General features: G+C 42.8%; 2 protein-coding genes across 2 annotated transcripts in view; one reads left to right on the top strand and one right to left on the bottom strand.

The window, feature by feature from the left end:
• LOC134178734 (VPS10 domain-containing receptor SorCS2-like) overlaps positions 1–13,638 on the top strand; it is a 26,356-nt gene extending 12,718 nt beyond the window's left edge. Inside the window, exons 12-26 of the mRNA XM_062645623.1 lie at positions 2,290–2,363; positions 2,428–2,534; positions 2,753–2,869; positions 3,020–3,149; positions 7,267–7,406; positions 8,048–8,167; positions 8,234–8,316; positions 11,053–11,141; positions 11,274–11,463; positions 11,896–12,156; positions 12,225–12,337; positions 12,480–12,602; positions 12,660–12,780; positions 13,032–13,167; positions 13,229–13,638. Coding sequence (XP_062501607.1) covers positions 2,290–2,363; positions 2,428–2,534; positions 2,753–2,869; positions 3,020–3,149; positions 7,267–7,406; positions 8,048–8,167; positions 8,234–8,316; positions 11,053–11,141; positions 11,274–11,463; positions 11,896–12,156; positions 12,225–12,337; positions 12,480–12,602; positions 12,660–12,780; positions 13,032–13,167; positions 13,229–13,415 — 1,991 coding nt within the window. The 3' untranslated portion in view covers positions 13,416–13,638. The remainder of the gene's footprint in view (positions 1–2,289; positions 2,364–2,427; positions 2,535–2,752; positions 2,870–3,019; positions 3,150–7,266; positions 7,407–8,047; positions 8,168–8,233; positions 8,317–11,052; positions 11,142–11,273; positions 11,464–11,895; positions 12,157–12,224; positions 12,338–12,479; positions 12,603–12,659; positions 12,781–13,031; positions 13,168–13,228) is intronic.
• Positions 13,639–13,866: 228 nt separating this feature from the next.
• On the bottom strand, positions 13,867–15,924 carry LOC134178744 (complement C1q and tumor necrosis factor-related protein 9B-like). The gene is made up of 3 exons (XM_062645634.1): positions 14,928–15,924; positions 14,463–14,849; positions 13,867–14,395 (listed from the first exon to the last, which is right to left on the bottom strand). The coding sequence occupies exons 1-2, from the start codon at positions 15,015–15,017 to the stop codon at positions 14,514–14,516; spliced, it is 426 nt and encodes a 141-aa protein (XP_062501618.1). The 5' UTR covers positions 15,018–15,924; the 3' UTR covers positions 13,867–14,395; positions 14,463–14,513.
• Between the last annotated feature and the right edge of the window lie 1,164 nt (positions 15,925–17,088).

Below are 17,088 nucleotides of genomic sequence, written 5' to 3'. Positions count from 1 at the left end.
TTTATTTGTTAATTTATTAATATTTAGTAATTTATAATTTTAATTAATATGTAATTAAAATTAAAAAAAATTTAATTTCATTAATTAACTTATTAATCAATTTTATTGATTAAATTAAATAAAGAAAGGTAATGATTCAATTTATTAATTAAAATTAATTACTCATCAATTAATTAAATTAATACATTAATAAATTATCATTAATATTAAATTTAGTTACTTTATTTATTTACTAATATGTAATCAATTTTAATCAATAAATTAAATTATTAACTTTATTTTTTAATCAATAAAATTAATTAATTAATTAAGCTACGAGTGTAAAAGAAGGACACCACAATGAGTGGTGGACTGCTTCGTGAGAAGCTCACTCTAACCAGGCTGAATTGACTACTGGTCTGTCTGTCGGTATGTCGCTATGTTTGTACTTATGTTTGTACCAATGTTTGTTTGTAACAACGGCGTAGGAAGCAATTAAAAGTGGTGCGGCCTAACACGCGTTAGAAGGTGTGTTCGTTTAGCGTACACTACCATACGAAGGTGTGGTCCTAGTTACACGCGTGCACCGACTCGCAGCTCCTAAGGCCCTGCAGCCCTACTTATCTCTTATCTGGTTGACCCTTCCACTGTAGTCCAAAGAAACTGCGCCTACTAAAACTGGAGTGATTGCGCATTGTGGTTCCTGAAGGGGCCCTCTTTCGACGACTGAGTCTTCGTCCGCTTCCTCCTCATCACATCTATTTTCTCCTGATGCTTGTAATGCTTCCTCCAGCGCGTAATTGTGTGTGACACCGGAGGCACGCCTTGGAGTGAGGCGACGGCAGTTGCGTAGGCCTGACAATCCATTCTCGTCGTCCAACCACAGCTTAGCCATGCCTTCCACACAGCCAATCAGAGTCTCAGGCCATGATCATGTACACGTAGCCAGCACCATCTGAAAGGCCACATGGCGGTGATCACGTGCATATAACGGACGCGCCTGTGTGCTGTACAACGAGCAATCTAGTGCACGTTAAGTTTGCTCACATTCATGCTGAAATATATTACTTATTTAATTGGCACAACTAACAACGGAAGTTACCAGCAATGAGCAACTGGTGGAAAGCCACTTTTTGAAAAGTGGGGTGGCCATGGCTGCCCCAGCCGCTACGCTTCCTACGCCACTGTGTAAGCGTGTGTCACGCTCGGGGAATTTGTCAAGGCAATCAGCAGTCGTTTTGGGATGCGATAAGTAAGTGGCATAACACAACCTTTGTCAGCGTGAATCACTCGGAGGTTTGTTGAGCCAATGGGTGACCTAACAATCTCGCGCATTAAGCCAGAAAAGCCGAAATGTCATTTACCCATTCTAAGGTCAAACTGTCGTCAAACTGAGAAACGCAGAGTAACGTTCAGGTAATAGTTGTATGCGTCTGTTACTCTTTACAGAAGAATCGCAAAACAAACGAATTCATTGTTCTTCAGGAAGCCAAGCCAAGGTCCCATTGGACCATGCATGCGCACAACCAACATGCATCATACGCGATCTTCAAGGATCAATATGTTAGAGAGGTGTAAGTATACTGTAGGAAGCGTTGACGCTGCTTTCTTCTGGATCCGGTCGCTCGACATGTCACTTCACAGTATTTTCCATGCGGGTAGGAGACGTACGAGATCGATCTCTAAAGTTAGAGCTACGTATTAACGGAACGGATGATGATAGCAATGGCTCAACGAAAGCATGATAATTGCGGGTCCACCTCAATATATAAGTTCAATTGCAAGCAATGCAAGAGTGCTATGTACATATTGAGAAATAATGTGGATAGCAAGCGCACTCTGTGCTAGATCTAGAGTTATGCAGCTAGCTGTCATGCATGTGAATGTGCTGAATTCGAAGTAGTGTCACTGTGGGACATTGATGATATTTAGCTAATTGTGTTAAATTTAATCACATTGATGCATCCCTGTGTTTTCAAAGATTTATGCATTCTAGCAACAAGCTAATGATTAAATAATGATAGTGACAATAGATAGACAAACTTTAATAGAATTGCATTGATATTTACAATAAATACACACACACACACACAACATACACACACACACTCGTAGCTCTGAAGCAACGGTGTAAAGACAGCTTCATTTACTAGTTATAGTACCAATTAATTAATTATATTACCAATAATTAATTAATTATATTACCAGTTTATTAATTATATTTACATAATAAACGTATTGACATGTTACTCATGACCTTCTATGAAATACTTATACGTATGTGTCGTATACAACGAACTCTGACTGTAGGAAATGTTGGTCCATTTCTTCGTGATGAAGCAACTCTGATGGTTTCGCGAGACGCGGGTCTCACTTGGGACATGGTGAGTGACCAATCAGCTGTCACACATTCTGATCAATTTTGATGTCGTTTGTGTCACGTGGCAGGCACTGCAAGAGAGCAGCTCCAATGCAAGGGGATTTGATTTTTTGTTTGGCGACCACGGCAGCTACATGGCGGCTACTGATCATTACCAACAGTCGACGTATCTTCAGTAAGTTAAGGCAATAATCAATGTAATATGATGATATTAAAGTTTGTAAACAGAGAGAAGAATATACATCCACACAGAGAGACAAGCAAACAGATGGATGGACAGACAGACAGACAGACAGACAGACAGTTGGACAGACATGCAAACATGCAGACATACAGACAGACATTACTAGCATTGCAATGAAATGTAAGTTATGAGTTTGTGCATTTTTATAGTTACAGTTGTAACGAGGGAACGGACTCAAAGTGGCCTGGCATCCAGTTTAGCAATTCGAACAATCTCGTTGTGAACGGCATGTTTACTGAACCCGGTGAAACAACAGAAATTGCAACGTGAGTTTGTATGAAAAGTGTACACACACACACACACACACACACACACACACACACACACACACACACACACACACACACACACACACACACACACAGTGCTGGAGTTGCTTGTTGATTACCCTTGATTTTATGGATTTTGATTTCTAGAGTCTTTTGTAGTCGATTGGATCAGCATAATTACTTTCAGAATTGGGTGGTTGTGCAATTAAACTTTACAACTTTGTTTCCCAAGAAATGTGAATCGTCTGACTATAAGGATTGGGTGCCACTGGAAGAAGTCAGCTGTTTGTCTGTGTATTCTGTTGTGTTTTTGTGCTTGTCTGTCTGTTTGTCTGTCTGTCTGTCTGTCTGCCCGTCTGTCTGTTTGTTTGTCTGTCTGTCTGTTTGTCTGTCTGTATGTATGTATGTCTGTCTGTTTGTGTACTTGTCTGTTTGTTTGTGTGTCTATCTGTCAATACATATATTTTCAAAGAACAACACTATTACATTCTAGTCTGGCCCAAACAGCCGACACCATAATTTAACTACGTGCAAATGAACTGTCAACTGTAAAGATCTTAGAATGTCCCAGCCTTGCTAACTTTCTGCTAATGACGCTAGCATTACATCTTTGCAAAGCTACCGACATGCATCTACGCCAGAATGTCTTAAAATCACGACTGTTCTTTCTTCCGTCTTCATCTATCGACTGAAGTGAAGTGACAGGCGGTGCAGGAATTGAGCTGCCTCTGAGCCCCAACGTTCGAAATGTTTGAACACTAATGGGATGCAGTTGAAGGGGAGGCCCCAGACATCCCTTTCTCTAGCATATTTCTCTGATTTCTTGACCTCACGGGTAGCTGCGGCCACGCTGTCTTCCTGAGCTGCTCAAGAGATCACATGTAGTGCCCATGGGTGGGCCACTGAGATGTCCAGCTCAATGTCACAATTCTGTTGAGCATCAAAGACAACGATGTCGGGGCGGTCGTCACTATTAACATAAAGATTCCTCGGTTCTCGCTGATGGGACATCTTCAAATGCTGTAGACAGTCGCTCCAAACACTAGTCAATGTCTTGTGAGTCCATATTGGCCCACCGCCGGTCTTACATGTGAGAAGGTGATGGCCGTCTTTATCAATGTCTTTGTCGCATTCGCATATAGGGGCAACAGAACCGAGGGGCATTTCGAGACCCAACCTCATGCGTATTGCTAAGCGAAAATTGCTGGGTTTTAATGCAAGCTTTGCAGAAGGTATTGAGTCAAGCCATGCGCCTGCTCCAAGTCCCTGTAGCGACCTGAACCGAGCAGCTGAGCGCTGAGACAGTGGGTTTGAGAGAATAGAGGACACAATTTGTTTCGTTTGCTCCGATTTTAGCTTTTGCTGTAGCTTTTTCGGGTTGTTGATAAGATCAACGAGGCTCTTATTTCCTGGCAGGGCCTGCAAAAGGTGAGAGGCGATTGATTTGTTGTGACCTGGATGTTGGACTGCACAGGAGATATTTTGACTAAGTCTGTGAGATCACCAAATGATTGAAGGAGGTGAGCTAGAGAACGGGCCCAACTTAATACAAACGCGATTGGACACGTTGACACCATTGAGGACATGCCAAACCCACTGTTCTGGATTGGCAATGTTGCTTGCAGCCACTGTTGCTCCCCTATATCGTGGCAACAGACCAATTGCCGGAAAGTTGTTTTTGTTAGCTCATTATGAAACCTGGTAGCGGGTTTCAGCAGAGTGGGGTACACTGAGCGAGCAAGGTGATTTATTTGATTTGTGTGGCAATCGTAGAATTAGCATACCAGACTGGGGGTCATCCAAGGAAACAAGCTCGCCACATAGACCTTGTCCTCCTTTAGCAAATTCCAAACAAGTCTCGGTGACATAGTGTTGATGACCAATGGAAATCCCCAATATGATTGTTCCAAAAGACACAACTTGAATAGGTCTATCGAGATGGGGATGGTCTGGGAGACCATTGCACAGAAGCTCGCATTTTTTGATTGCTATGTTGAGACCAATTTCTTTTTTAAGCTAGACTCCGCATCGTTCAAGCATAATAAAACATTCTCCATTGGCCCAATAAAAACATATCGTCCAAGTAGGCTAGGACACGGGTGGATGAGTGGTTCTTCTGGAGGTCCAAAAGAAATGGATGCAAGTCAACAGAAAATAGCATGGGTCCAAGGGGTTCCCTTGGTGGATTCCTTCCTCGGACCGCAGAATGTGAGCAATTTTCCCGTCGTTGAAAACTATAGGACTGAAACCGGCATACATTTGATGGACATGTTGGTAGATGTCGGGGAATGCTTTTGCAACTTCAGGTAATAGATGGGATCGTGATACCGAGTTGAAGGCATTTTTCAAGTTTGTTTTTAAGATGACCCAATCAGGATTGGATTCCAGAAGTAGACTAATATGATGTACAATAAGCTCTGGTCCTCCTTCAACCGCTACTCCATGTTGGAGGGGAGAGAGGAAGGATGAAAAAGATTCTTTCTTTTGTAGACACAAAGTCTTAGCCGTGAGCCGCCTGATACACTCGCCGACTGGGATTGGCCTCACATCACCAGATGGCTTCGAGAGAGCAACAAGTCGAGAAGCTGAAAGGAGCTCGACTATGCCGTGAGGGATAGATCGTCTTGCAATCAGGTTACAGGCAGTAAAGAACTTTCCGGCTGTAGTAGACCTACTTGCAAGTGCCTTGAAATGATCAAAGTTCCATCCAGACGGGCCAGATTTGGAACTCTTGGAAAGTTTGGACAAAGTAGCAAAGAACAATGACTCAGAGAGACTGGTAGATTGAGGCAAGACTTCTGGACAGGGCACACTCTTCACTCGAGCAGGGTGCTGCAAGGTCAGCTTTACAATCGTATCTGCAGAGACTGGAGCAAGGCCAGGACTCAAAAGCAATTTTGCTGCTCGGGAAAGTTCACCACATTTAATCAGCTGAAGAACTTTCTTATCATTCGTTGAAAGCTTTCATTGCGTTGATGAAGACTTGAGAAGAGGTCGTTGAAGATGTAAAAGCTCCTCCCACTGGAAATCAAGAAAGAAGAGAAACTTAGGTCTTTCCTGCCTAATTGCAGCTGCACCTCCTCTTTTGTGACGGAGAATCATTTGTGGTATGCACAGAAAGAGCTTCCATTCTGCTTCGTCAGTGGGGTCATGTACGATTCTTGTTAGGGCTAAGTCACCACAGTCTTGAAACAGTGATTTTAGAGATGGCGAGACATTACGTGTGATTGAGGGAAGATGGCCACGAAGGAGACTCTCAACAGACAGGTTTCATATGAGAGACCAAGCTTGGTCCTCGCGAGGGGTTGGGGGGACCGCGGGATGTGTCTGACAAATCTTGCTTTCAGCATCAATCTTCGACCAATTGTTAGACAAATCTTGAATAGGAACGTTGTCAATGATCTCTGTAATCGCCGCCCTATGTGCATCACGTGATCCATTTGTGTGACTTGCGGATTCCGACCGGACTTGACGTTTAGGACATCTAGACTTGTTTTGTGCAAGTTTTGAGAACCATTTGTCACAACCGGTGCATTGATGAAGGTGAACGCGGTCGACAAACGACGCAGGCAGCAGAGACGAATCGTGGACATCTCGGATGTGACTTAGGACGCGCTGGACAGGCCCTGACATCTGGCAGTAAGGGTAGGGACACTGCTCACCTCCAGAGATGGCGGTTAGCACTTTCAGACACGTGCTAGCGGACGACCAAAAAAGCAGCTGTATGCGGCCATTTCACATACGGGTCTGTCTGTCTGTCAGACAGTCTGTCTATCACATTTATTTGAACATTTTGTCTATGATACATTTCCACAATGCGAATGACTATGTATGCTGTTCAACTACTATCAATGTTCGTGAACTAAACTAAATTCAAAACAAAACTTGAAGGAACTAATAACTCTAAAAACTCTAAAAACTCTAGAAACTCTAAAAGCAGCTAAACTACGTGCAAAGCCCTAGCTCAGTGTCAGCTAGTGGCTAAAGAACTGAGTGGCATAAAAGTCACTTCTGTTGACTCCAGTCAATGAAGATGACTTCTTAGAGATGATGTTCACATTGCACTTTTGGAGTTGGACCGAAAAGCGTTTGCTCCAGAAGTCGATAAACTCCGCTGGATTTAGTCTTCCGACTTCATCTGATGACTTCTTTGCTATCTTTTTAAGAATTTCCATGCATCAAACCTCCATGCCTGTCTGTCTGTCTGTCTGTCTGTCTGTTTATCTGTCTGTCTTTCTGTCTGTTTTTTGTTTATCTGTCTGTCTGTGTGTCTGTCTGTCTGTTTGTCTGTTTGTTTGAGTATCTGTTTGTGTGTTTGTTTGTCTGTCTTCTGTCTGTCTGTTTGTCTGTTTTTGTTGTCTGGCTGTGCACATATGATGTTCGTTTCTGTGTAGGTAAACAATGTGATGTGTCTTCTTGGTCAACGTTCTTTCTATCAGCGTCGTATAACCGATCATTGTTGCTACAATGGACGAGAGTACATACGACCGGAAAAACAGTTGTACTGTACTTGTACAAGAGAAGACTATGAATGGTATGTATGTGTATACAGATGATGGCAGACAGACAGACAGACAGACAGACAGACAAAGACATACGCAGACGGACAGACAGATGGACAGACAAACAAACAGAGAGACAGGCAGATTGACAGACAGACAGACAGACGGAATAGCAGATGGACAAACACACACACAGAGACAGACAGACAAACAGATGGACAAACACACGGACAGATTAAAAGACAAACAGACAGAGTGACAGACAGGCAGATTGACATACAAACAGACAGAGAGGCAGACAGATGGATAGACAGATAGACAGAATAACAGGCAGACAGATTGACAAACAGACGGACAGACAGACAAATAGTATTTAGTTGCTTTTCTTAGATGGTGTATAATAGTTCAATGTTTGAAAGTATATGTATTGACAGACAGACAGACAGACAGACAGACAAACAGATGGACAAACACAGACAGAGAGATAGACAGACAGAGAGACAGACAAACAGACAGACAGGTTGACATACACACATACAGACAAACAGACAGATAGACAGACTACCATGTGATAATTAAAACGATTTTGTATGATTGCTACACGTTTTCTAATTCTAATCTAAATTTACGTATATTACATCACCAACTCATTCTCTCATGTTCGTATGCCTAGTGACTACGGATACGTTCCAAGTTCAACGACAGCAGACAAATGCATAGAATCCAAACGCATCACAGCGTACAATCCAAAGAACCACTGCACCGAAGGCGAGACAATCAGCGTAACTCAAGGGTGTGTGCACGTCCACAACAGTTGAACACTAACTGTGTGTACAACCATAACTGTGTGATATTGCAGATATCGTAAGGTGTCCGGTGATGTATGCAGAGGTGGAGACACGAGTCAATGGGCAATGAAACAAGAGAAATGTGTTGCAATGGGTAGAGAGCATTTAGCGTTTCATACTCTAATAAGTATTGTAAATGTCCAAAAAGAGTCCATTTGATTAACAGGTCTGGGGCGGTGGAATGGCGACAATGTGCTTGTTGAAATCAATGACTATGAATATGTCTGATTTAATTATTTATTTACAATCTGTCTGTGTGTCTGTCAATCTGTTTGTCTATTTGTCTGTCTGTCTGGTTGTCTGTCAATCTGTCTGTCTGTCTGTCTGTCTGTTTATGTATCTGTCCATTTCTTGCTAATGTTGCCATCAGCAGGACAGCTGATATCAATAAGAAGACAAGTGTTTTGTTTTCTTATTTCTGAGACAGATGTCTGGACGATTGGCTTTGATCTTCTATAGCATTGGGATGGTGGTATATCCCACATCATAGTAATGTCATCAGTCTCCACAAGCCTATCAGGATGATGTCGTACCATCTGCTCTCCACTGGAACCCCAAAATGGCGACAAACATCCCAGTGAATGACGGAGGCCACCTGATTGTGTCGATCAGTGTAGTCCATCGGTGCCAAAGCACTACAGCCTGCCACAATGTGGTCGACTATTTCCAGGCCTACACTGCACATGCGGCGAGTAGGACTGACATCACGATTCCAAGTCCAAAGAGCTTGGTCTTGAGCAGCAACAACCAGTCCCTCAGTTGCAGCAGGAAGATTCGCTGCCTTTAGCCATCCGTAGGTCTCTTTCATGTTCACAGGCGGTTGCTCAGTGAGACGCCGATACTGACCGTGCATAGGCTTCCCGCTCCAGTACCGCACACGAAGAGAACTGCAATACATACGGTAATGTCTTGCTTCTGTTTCAGGCGCTTGCTAGAAGCCACCTTCAACCTAGATGGATGCATTCCTGTGTAAGCTCTGCGACTTGTCGTTCGAAGCAAGACTCCTCTGCAGCTGTGCAGTAAAGCGACAAGCTATGCACTTGATCGAGTGTGAAGATTTTCCAGAGTCACACTTCCGTATCATCTGCATGAAAGGATCAGAACTGTCAGCAAGGTAACAGTTCAATACAAAATTGATATGTCGACTCAATCTGTTGTAACCCCCTACCCCCATGACTGCAAGGAGCGTACAGTCGGTCAACGTCTGCAGAAGGATGGTGGACACCGTGCATAGAGAGGAGCTTTCTGGTTCGTCGATGGAGCTGCTGCAGGTTTGTGCACCTCCAATGAATGACGCCAAAACTGTAAGTGAGAACCGGTAGTGTAAATCCATTGATGGCTAGAATCTTGTTCTGACCATACAACTCGGTCCAGAGAACCACCTTCACTCTGCGGAAGTACTCACGATGGAGTCTCTCCCGCATCATGCTGTGCTGAATACCGTTACTCTTATCTACACCCAAGCACTTGTAGACTTGACCCGGTTCCAGACAGTTGATGGTGTCCGTTTTTCCTACCGTCACTCCAGAGTTGTGTCCAGATAGTTAGTCGTTGACAAAGTGTGCAACAGCACATTTGTCCAGACCAAACTTCATCTGGATGTCATCAGAGAAAGTACGCACCGTGTGCAACAAACCATCCAGCTGATCAGAGTTTCTGCCATACAGCTTCAGATCATCCATATAAAGTAGATGACTGATGAGCTGACGTTTGACAGTCTCACCATACCCAGTGCTTATCCGGTAGCCATAACCGGTTCTGTTCAACTTCTTACTTTGAGGATTGAGAGCCATACAGAAGAGAAGTGGAGATAGTGAGTCACCTTGGAAATACCCTTCCTGATCTGCATAAGCCTTGTCTTGATTATACTGTTCTCGCAAGAAAGCACCATCGATGTCCTCCAACTCTTTATCACATGTGACAGGAACCTGCACAAGACTGGACTGATCTTATGCATCTGAAGGCATTGGAGCAACCAACTGTGTGGCACGCTGTCATAGGCTTTCTGATAGTCCACCCAAGTCATGCTCAAGCTCTTGTGCCTGGTCTTACAGTCTTTGGTAAGCAGCTTATTGATCAACAGCTGATCCTTTGCACCAAAAGATCCCTGTCAACAACCCTTCTGCTCCAGAGCCATGATGTTTCTCTGAACCAAATGCCCTGCAATCCTCTGCGTGATGACTGAGGTGAGGGTCTTATAGAAGACAGACAGACAGACAGACAGACAGACACGTGATAGGCCGGTAATTTTTGGCCTGGTCAGTCTTGTCATTCTTAGGAATCAGAGTGGTTGTTCCTTGAGAAACCAATTGGGTACAGAGGTTGGATTCTGAACCAGCAGGTTGTAGTTACGAGTTAGATCAGTACAAAGAAACGTGATACGCTTGACCCAGAAACCACAAACCTTGTCTGGACCAGGAGACTTCCAGTTCGCCATCCTTTTGAGACACGATGTGACTTCATTGTCTGAGATAGGTAACCACTGCTGCTCATCTCTCTGGCACATCTCGCTATCGGTTTGACGTCTCAGCCAGAAGGCAGACTCATTGTGATATACCTCAGTTTCTAGGATACCACCCCAATACTGTTCGATCTCAGACTCAGATGGCAGGGAAGTGACCTGGATAGTCTGCTTATCCAACTCTCTGTAAAACCGTCCAGCATCTCGTTGAAACAAACCGTTTTGGCAAAGTCTCTTACTATTCTTGTCATATATTTAATTTAATTTTTTTTTGTTATTTTCTATTTATATATACATATATACATATATAACAAAAAATAAAAATTAAAATTAAAATATGTATTAACTTAAAGTGTTTGTTGTGTGAAGCTCCTGGCGAGTTGACGTTGGAGTCTGATATTGAAGGCAGTGGAGTTCCCATCGGACGACAAGTACATTTTACATTGAGACAAAAAAAGGTGAGGATTATCTCGTTCATTAGAAAAACAAGTGTGGATGGTTTGTATTTGTGATGTCCGATTGTCTGTAGTGATTGTAAGTGTCAACGATTTTGTGTGTATTTTTGTGTATTTTTGTGTTTTCTGTTTCAGGGTTTCTTTCAAGGTATCAAGTACGTGTGGTCATTTGGTGACAAATCTCAACTCGTCTCGACTCTTCATGTCGATAACTTCCCTGTAGTTAAGAATCACTCATACTCGACAGCTGGTAGCTACAAGGTGACAGTGAATGCCAGCAATAGTGTTGGGTTGTCAACCGTGCAGCTAGTGGTGACAGTCTACGGTATGTTTGCTATTAACAGTTGTGTGTGTGTGTGTGTGTGTGTGTGTGTGTGTGTTTGTGTTTATGTGTCTGTTTGTTTGAAGCTACCATGTCTGTTTGTCTGTCTATGTGTGTGTTCTTTTCTTTTTGTCATTCATATCTGTTTGTCTGTCTGTTTATTTCTGTCTTGTTTGTCTTTCTGTCTATGTGTCTGTCTGTTTCTGTCATGTTTGTGTTTCTCTTTGTCTCTCATTTTATGTGTCTGTCCATTTCTTTACGTCATGTTTGTCTGTCTGCTTCTCTCATGTTTGTGTCTGTCTGTTTAACTGTTTTATGGTTGTCTTTCTGACACGTCCGTCTAACTGTATGTACGTATATCCATCTGTCTGTCCATCATCTGTTTTTCAGTCTATAACATTAATTAACATTTCACTATTTCTCTGATCTACACAGACGTCATATCAACTTTGAATATTATCCCTCCTCACGCCGTTTTACCAACCGACAATGTCACTTTCATCTGCCAGCCAACAGGCAACACACTCGCACCAATACATTACGAATGGAAGTTTGGAAACGACGACACATCGTTCACACTGACACGAAATCGCACCATACATCACGTGTTCGGATCGACTGGAAAGTTTCTCATCTCGGTGACTGCATACAATCCCGTGTCGACGAAGTCATCACATGTTTACGTTTCAGTCTACAGTCAGTTTCACTCTTGTGCGTTGCGTCGGTTTGCTGTGAGATTGGAGGGTTGTTTATGTTGATTGTAGGTGCAGTACGGACGTTGCGTCTCGGTTTCAGTCGTTCCGCTGTGAAGGAAAAAGCTACGCTTGATGATTTCGATAGTCTGATGGCTGATAGTTTGGTTAATGTGGTTGCACAGGTTTGTGTGTGTGTGTGTGTGTGTGTGTGTGTTGTGTGTGTGTGTGTGTGTGTGTGTGTGTGTGTGTGTGTGTGTGTGTGTGTGACCGAGTTTGGTGTTTGTGATTTAATGTATTGTGAGCATGTTGTATACGTATGTCTAGGTGACTGGATATGATACGAGTCGATTTGAAGCATTTGTGGTCTACCCTCCTGCATCAGATCAAGTTGAAGTCGATTTATCTGTAGTCGCCAACAACAAGAATGAAGAGAGTGACATTGAAACAGTACAATATCCACAGCAGCTTGTAGATGGTAATGACCTCAGCGTCTTGTTTCTGTAGATCTTGCAGTGGGTGAAATATGCTGTGGATGCACACGAAATCACTGTGGTGTTGACACCACAAAGTTCACAAATCGAAGAAAGTTCACTGATTGAAGCAATTTCATCACATGAAGTGATTGGTATGAAGACTGCAGCCAATATTTATAGCTTTGCTTGTTTTTGTCCACCATTTGTGTGTGTGTGTGTGTGTGTGTGTGTGTGTGTGTGTGTGTGTGTGTGTGTGTGTGTGTGTGTGCGTGTGCGTGCGTGTGTGTGTGTGTGTGTGTGTGTGTGTGTGTGTGTGTGTGTGTGTGTGTGTGTGTGTGTGTATCTGCCTTGCCAGTTTCTATCATTTTGTATCAAGTAACAATCACTTTTCCATTATTTGCAGTAAATCCTCGTATCCAACCATCATCTGCCAAACATGTCAATAGTGTTGGTGGTGAAACCATTGGCATCATCATCATCACCATATTGGCTGTACTCATCATCATCATATCCATCATATTTGGCATGTGGTACAGACAGTGAGTCAGCCGATCACGTGATCATTTGTCTTTGTATTGATGGGATATCTCCATTGTGTAGACGTTACTCAAGACTTGAGAACTCATACTTTAGATTGAATCAAGACAGGAATGTTCACCTTACATTAGATGAAGATGACAGCGACGACGACTCTCCTCTTGCACTTGCAAGGAGCCACGATGATACGAAAGCAACAAACAATGATGATGATGATGAAGACGATGATAAACTGCTGAATGACGTGTAAATAACTGTTACATTTACTAGAAATGCAATGAGTGTGTCCATAAGGATTATTGTATGTATCTGCTGGGTTAGCTGTTTAGAGTTGATCTTCTGTATGTGCTCACTGTGTGTTGCTGTTCAAACATGATTAATTAATTAACACAAACTTAGAAAAGCAAAACTCATAACTTAGCTGGAGTGACATTGTAACATAAACTGTTGTTGTAAACTGACAGTCAAATGTGTAGTAACACCTGAATATGATAAAAGTTTAAAGAAAAGATGCAGAAATTTTATTCAATCAAAAGCATCCGGGCTAAATAGATAAATATCCAGGATACAATACTAATATCAAACTTTAGAAAATTTAAATTTGTTTGCAGTCTGTAAATCGATTATTTAGCCTACTGACATGCTTGCTGTCAGATCATGCATGCTGGGATGGTCTCTGGGCAGTCATTTGTTCTGTAACTTTGATGGACGATATCGACTGTCAGTTGCCGCTACACATTGAATTAATCATACAAACACTCACATACGGCAAAGACAGACATGCACGCGCACCATCCAGCCTCCTACTTCAGCTACCTCGTACTGTACATACTGCAAACTATACTGAACACAAGTTCTAATTTCTCTCTAATTCAGTTACTTTTGTGATGGAGGAACTTCTGCAATCATAATGCGAGATACTGACCGCCATCCTGTATTGCCATCATATGTCGAATATCTCCGACACTTTCCAATGTAGAATCGAATTGTGACTTGACCTGCTGGAATGTTCTCACAGTATCCCTCAATCTGTGTGTGATGATGAGGATTATCATTAGCTGGATAACCAAACACCATTCCCTCAATAGTCATAGGTCCACTGCACTCGTTACCGTTGAATGTAAAATACCACCGAGAACAGCAACCACCACTGGAGCATAGAACCCTGAGATTTCCTGCATATGCAACATGTAGAGCTGAATTGCTGTCATGTTTCCTAAAATTACAGTTCTGTTGAAAAGAAAGCAGAAACAAGTCACACGTTGATAATTGTAATCACAAATCGAGTTGGAATAACCTGAATCAGACCGATGTCCTTGTGATCCTCTCTATTCCACACACACTGTTTTCAGTTGAGTGTCATAGCTTCTCCTTTCCCTCCTGTTTCTCCTTTTATTCCTCGTGGACCTTGTGAACCTTGTGGGCCTCTTTCTCCAGCATTACCTTTACCACCAACATCTCCAACTAATCCTCTCTCTCCCTTTATTCCTTTCTCTCCTTTCCTACCTTGTTCTCCTTTTATTCCTTGTGGACCTATCTTCCCAGCGTTACCTTTACTGCCGACATCGCCAACTAATCCTTTCTCTCCCTTCATTCCTTTTCCTCCTTTCATTCCATCTCGTCCAGGTGATCCATGCAACCCAGGTGATCCAGGTACTCCAGGTACACCAGCTAGCACACATGTCTATATAGTCAGTAAACAAAGCAAGTACAAATTAAATTTTGTAACATTTTCTAATAACACTTGATGAATCATCATAACCTGCTGATTTCTCTCATCTGACACACTTTGACTACCAGAAGTAGCAATGACTTGAATGAGCACAAGAAATGTCACAAAAAATGAAAACATGATGATGACCGATATCCTCGATACTGATGAAGTGAGCTGGTCAGCTTGCTTTTATATACTCCTCCTCACACACCCTCACATCCGGGGCGAGTACAGTCTAGTCTGAAATAGAACATTTCCACCTAATCTAATGTTTCCAAAATCATCTACAAATGATGACCTCAATATGTTTTCATATCCAGCCCCTCCCCCTTTCTCATTTCCTGCCTACAAGTTCATATTGTCATTTTCATAAGCAGCACATCATTTTCTACAACACCCTATTTGCATTGATCTCTCACATTGTCACCCACCACTGCAAATACACTAAAGTGTGCAAAACTTATTAACTCACTGCAGGCCGTGTCTCACCAGAAACACATGCAGCCATGTACAGAATATCACTGCATACATGATCAAACAATAATAATTCTACGACCTCTTGTATGCAAAAGTGCAACAGCAGTGACTTGTACTCTAATCCACTATGTTATAGTATAGACAGTCCTAGTCTTGCGTAGACAGACCTTTACCCCGCCCTCATGCCTCGAACACATTCATGGTTTTCAAGTCATTTGACACTGCATCCCTCCATCCTTTTTTTAGCACCATGGCACGACATTTTAGAGGGTATAGCTCAATCTCTACAAAGAATTTGCTTAGGAGCACGAGTGGAGTCCATACGGGCAACATGCATATGCCCTAGCCAACGTAACCGATGGAACATTCAAACATCAGAAATTCGTTCGCTCGTGCCAAACTTTGATGATAGCTGTCTTGATGTAATATGCTCCTGCCATTGTTGATGTCTGGTGACACTGAGAATGGTCCGAATACATTGATTATGAAATGAATCTAGACGTCTGATATTGTTAGACTTGGCCATCCATGTCTCTGTGCCGTACGTAACAAAGTGGGTAGAATGACAGCTTGATAAACAGTTCTTTTGTAACTATTGAGAAATGTTTGTTCTTCAAGATTGGCTGACGTAAGCATCCAAGGCTTTAGAACCTTTGGTAATGCAGAGTGACACTTCTTACTGTAAGTCACTGTCTGCTGCAATGCAGCTACCGAGATAGACAAAGTTATCAACCATCTCAATAGAGTCACCATCAACAACTACTGGGTCCAAAGCCTTCTGCATTTTACAGGAACACAAATACAAATAAACAAATGGACAAATGTCAAGCCCTCCATGTCATTCAACGTCAACCTTAAGGTCAATGCAAAGATAGCTCCCCCTACCTCTAGAGACAGGGCCTCCAGGCACTACGTGGAGGCTTAGGGTCAGCACTACAATCCACCTGGAGCTTGACTGGAGTCATCCAGGTGTCACTGACAATTGCACAGCTCTGGGACTGGACATCAAAGCCCACAAGTACTCGTCTGCAAGTCTCGCGTAGCCAGACCATGTTTGCCTCCATCCTTCCGGCGAGAAATAGTCTGGGGAAATGCCTAATCCATTCTTGTTCTGCTCTCCCAAAAATTGTGGAGGATAAACACCTCTTTATCCCCAGACTATTTCTCACCGAAAGGATGTAGGCGGAGATGGTCTGGCTACGCGAGACTACCTGTCTGCCGCATGATGTTACTGTCAAGCCAGCTGTCATGTCCACCCTAGTCAATAACCAGGTACTCATTTATACTCCTGAGTAGAGAGAAGCAATTGTCTGTAAGTTTCTTCCTTAAGAAAATTATGCCATAGCTCGGATCACTCTGACTTAAATCTGCAACCCTGCAAGGTCCTGGATGTTTTCATTCTCCAAATGCACTCTCTAACCAATTGAGCTACAGCACCACACACACACACACACACACACACACACACACACACACACACACACACACACACACACACACACACACACACACACACACACACACACACAGACACACACAGAGTACACACAGACACACACAGAGTACACACACACACACACACACACACACACAGTACACACACACACACACACAAACACACACACACACACACACACACACACACACACACACACACACACACACACACACACACACACACACAAACCAGGTCCTTTATAATCACATTATTACACTACATTGTTAACTCACA

The sequence above is a fragment of the Corticium candelabrum genome, chromosome 1, assembly GCF_963422355.1.
Source record: "Corticium candelabrum chromosome 1, ooCorCand1.1, whole genome shotgun sequence".
In the NCBI taxonomy this organism is placed as follows: domain Eukaryota; kingdom Metazoa; phylum Porifera; class Homoscleromorpha; order Homosclerophorida; family Plakinidae; genus Corticium; species Corticium candelabrum.
Note: the sequence above shows the minus strand (reverse complement) of the source record. Positions and strands in the feature narration are given on the sequence as shown.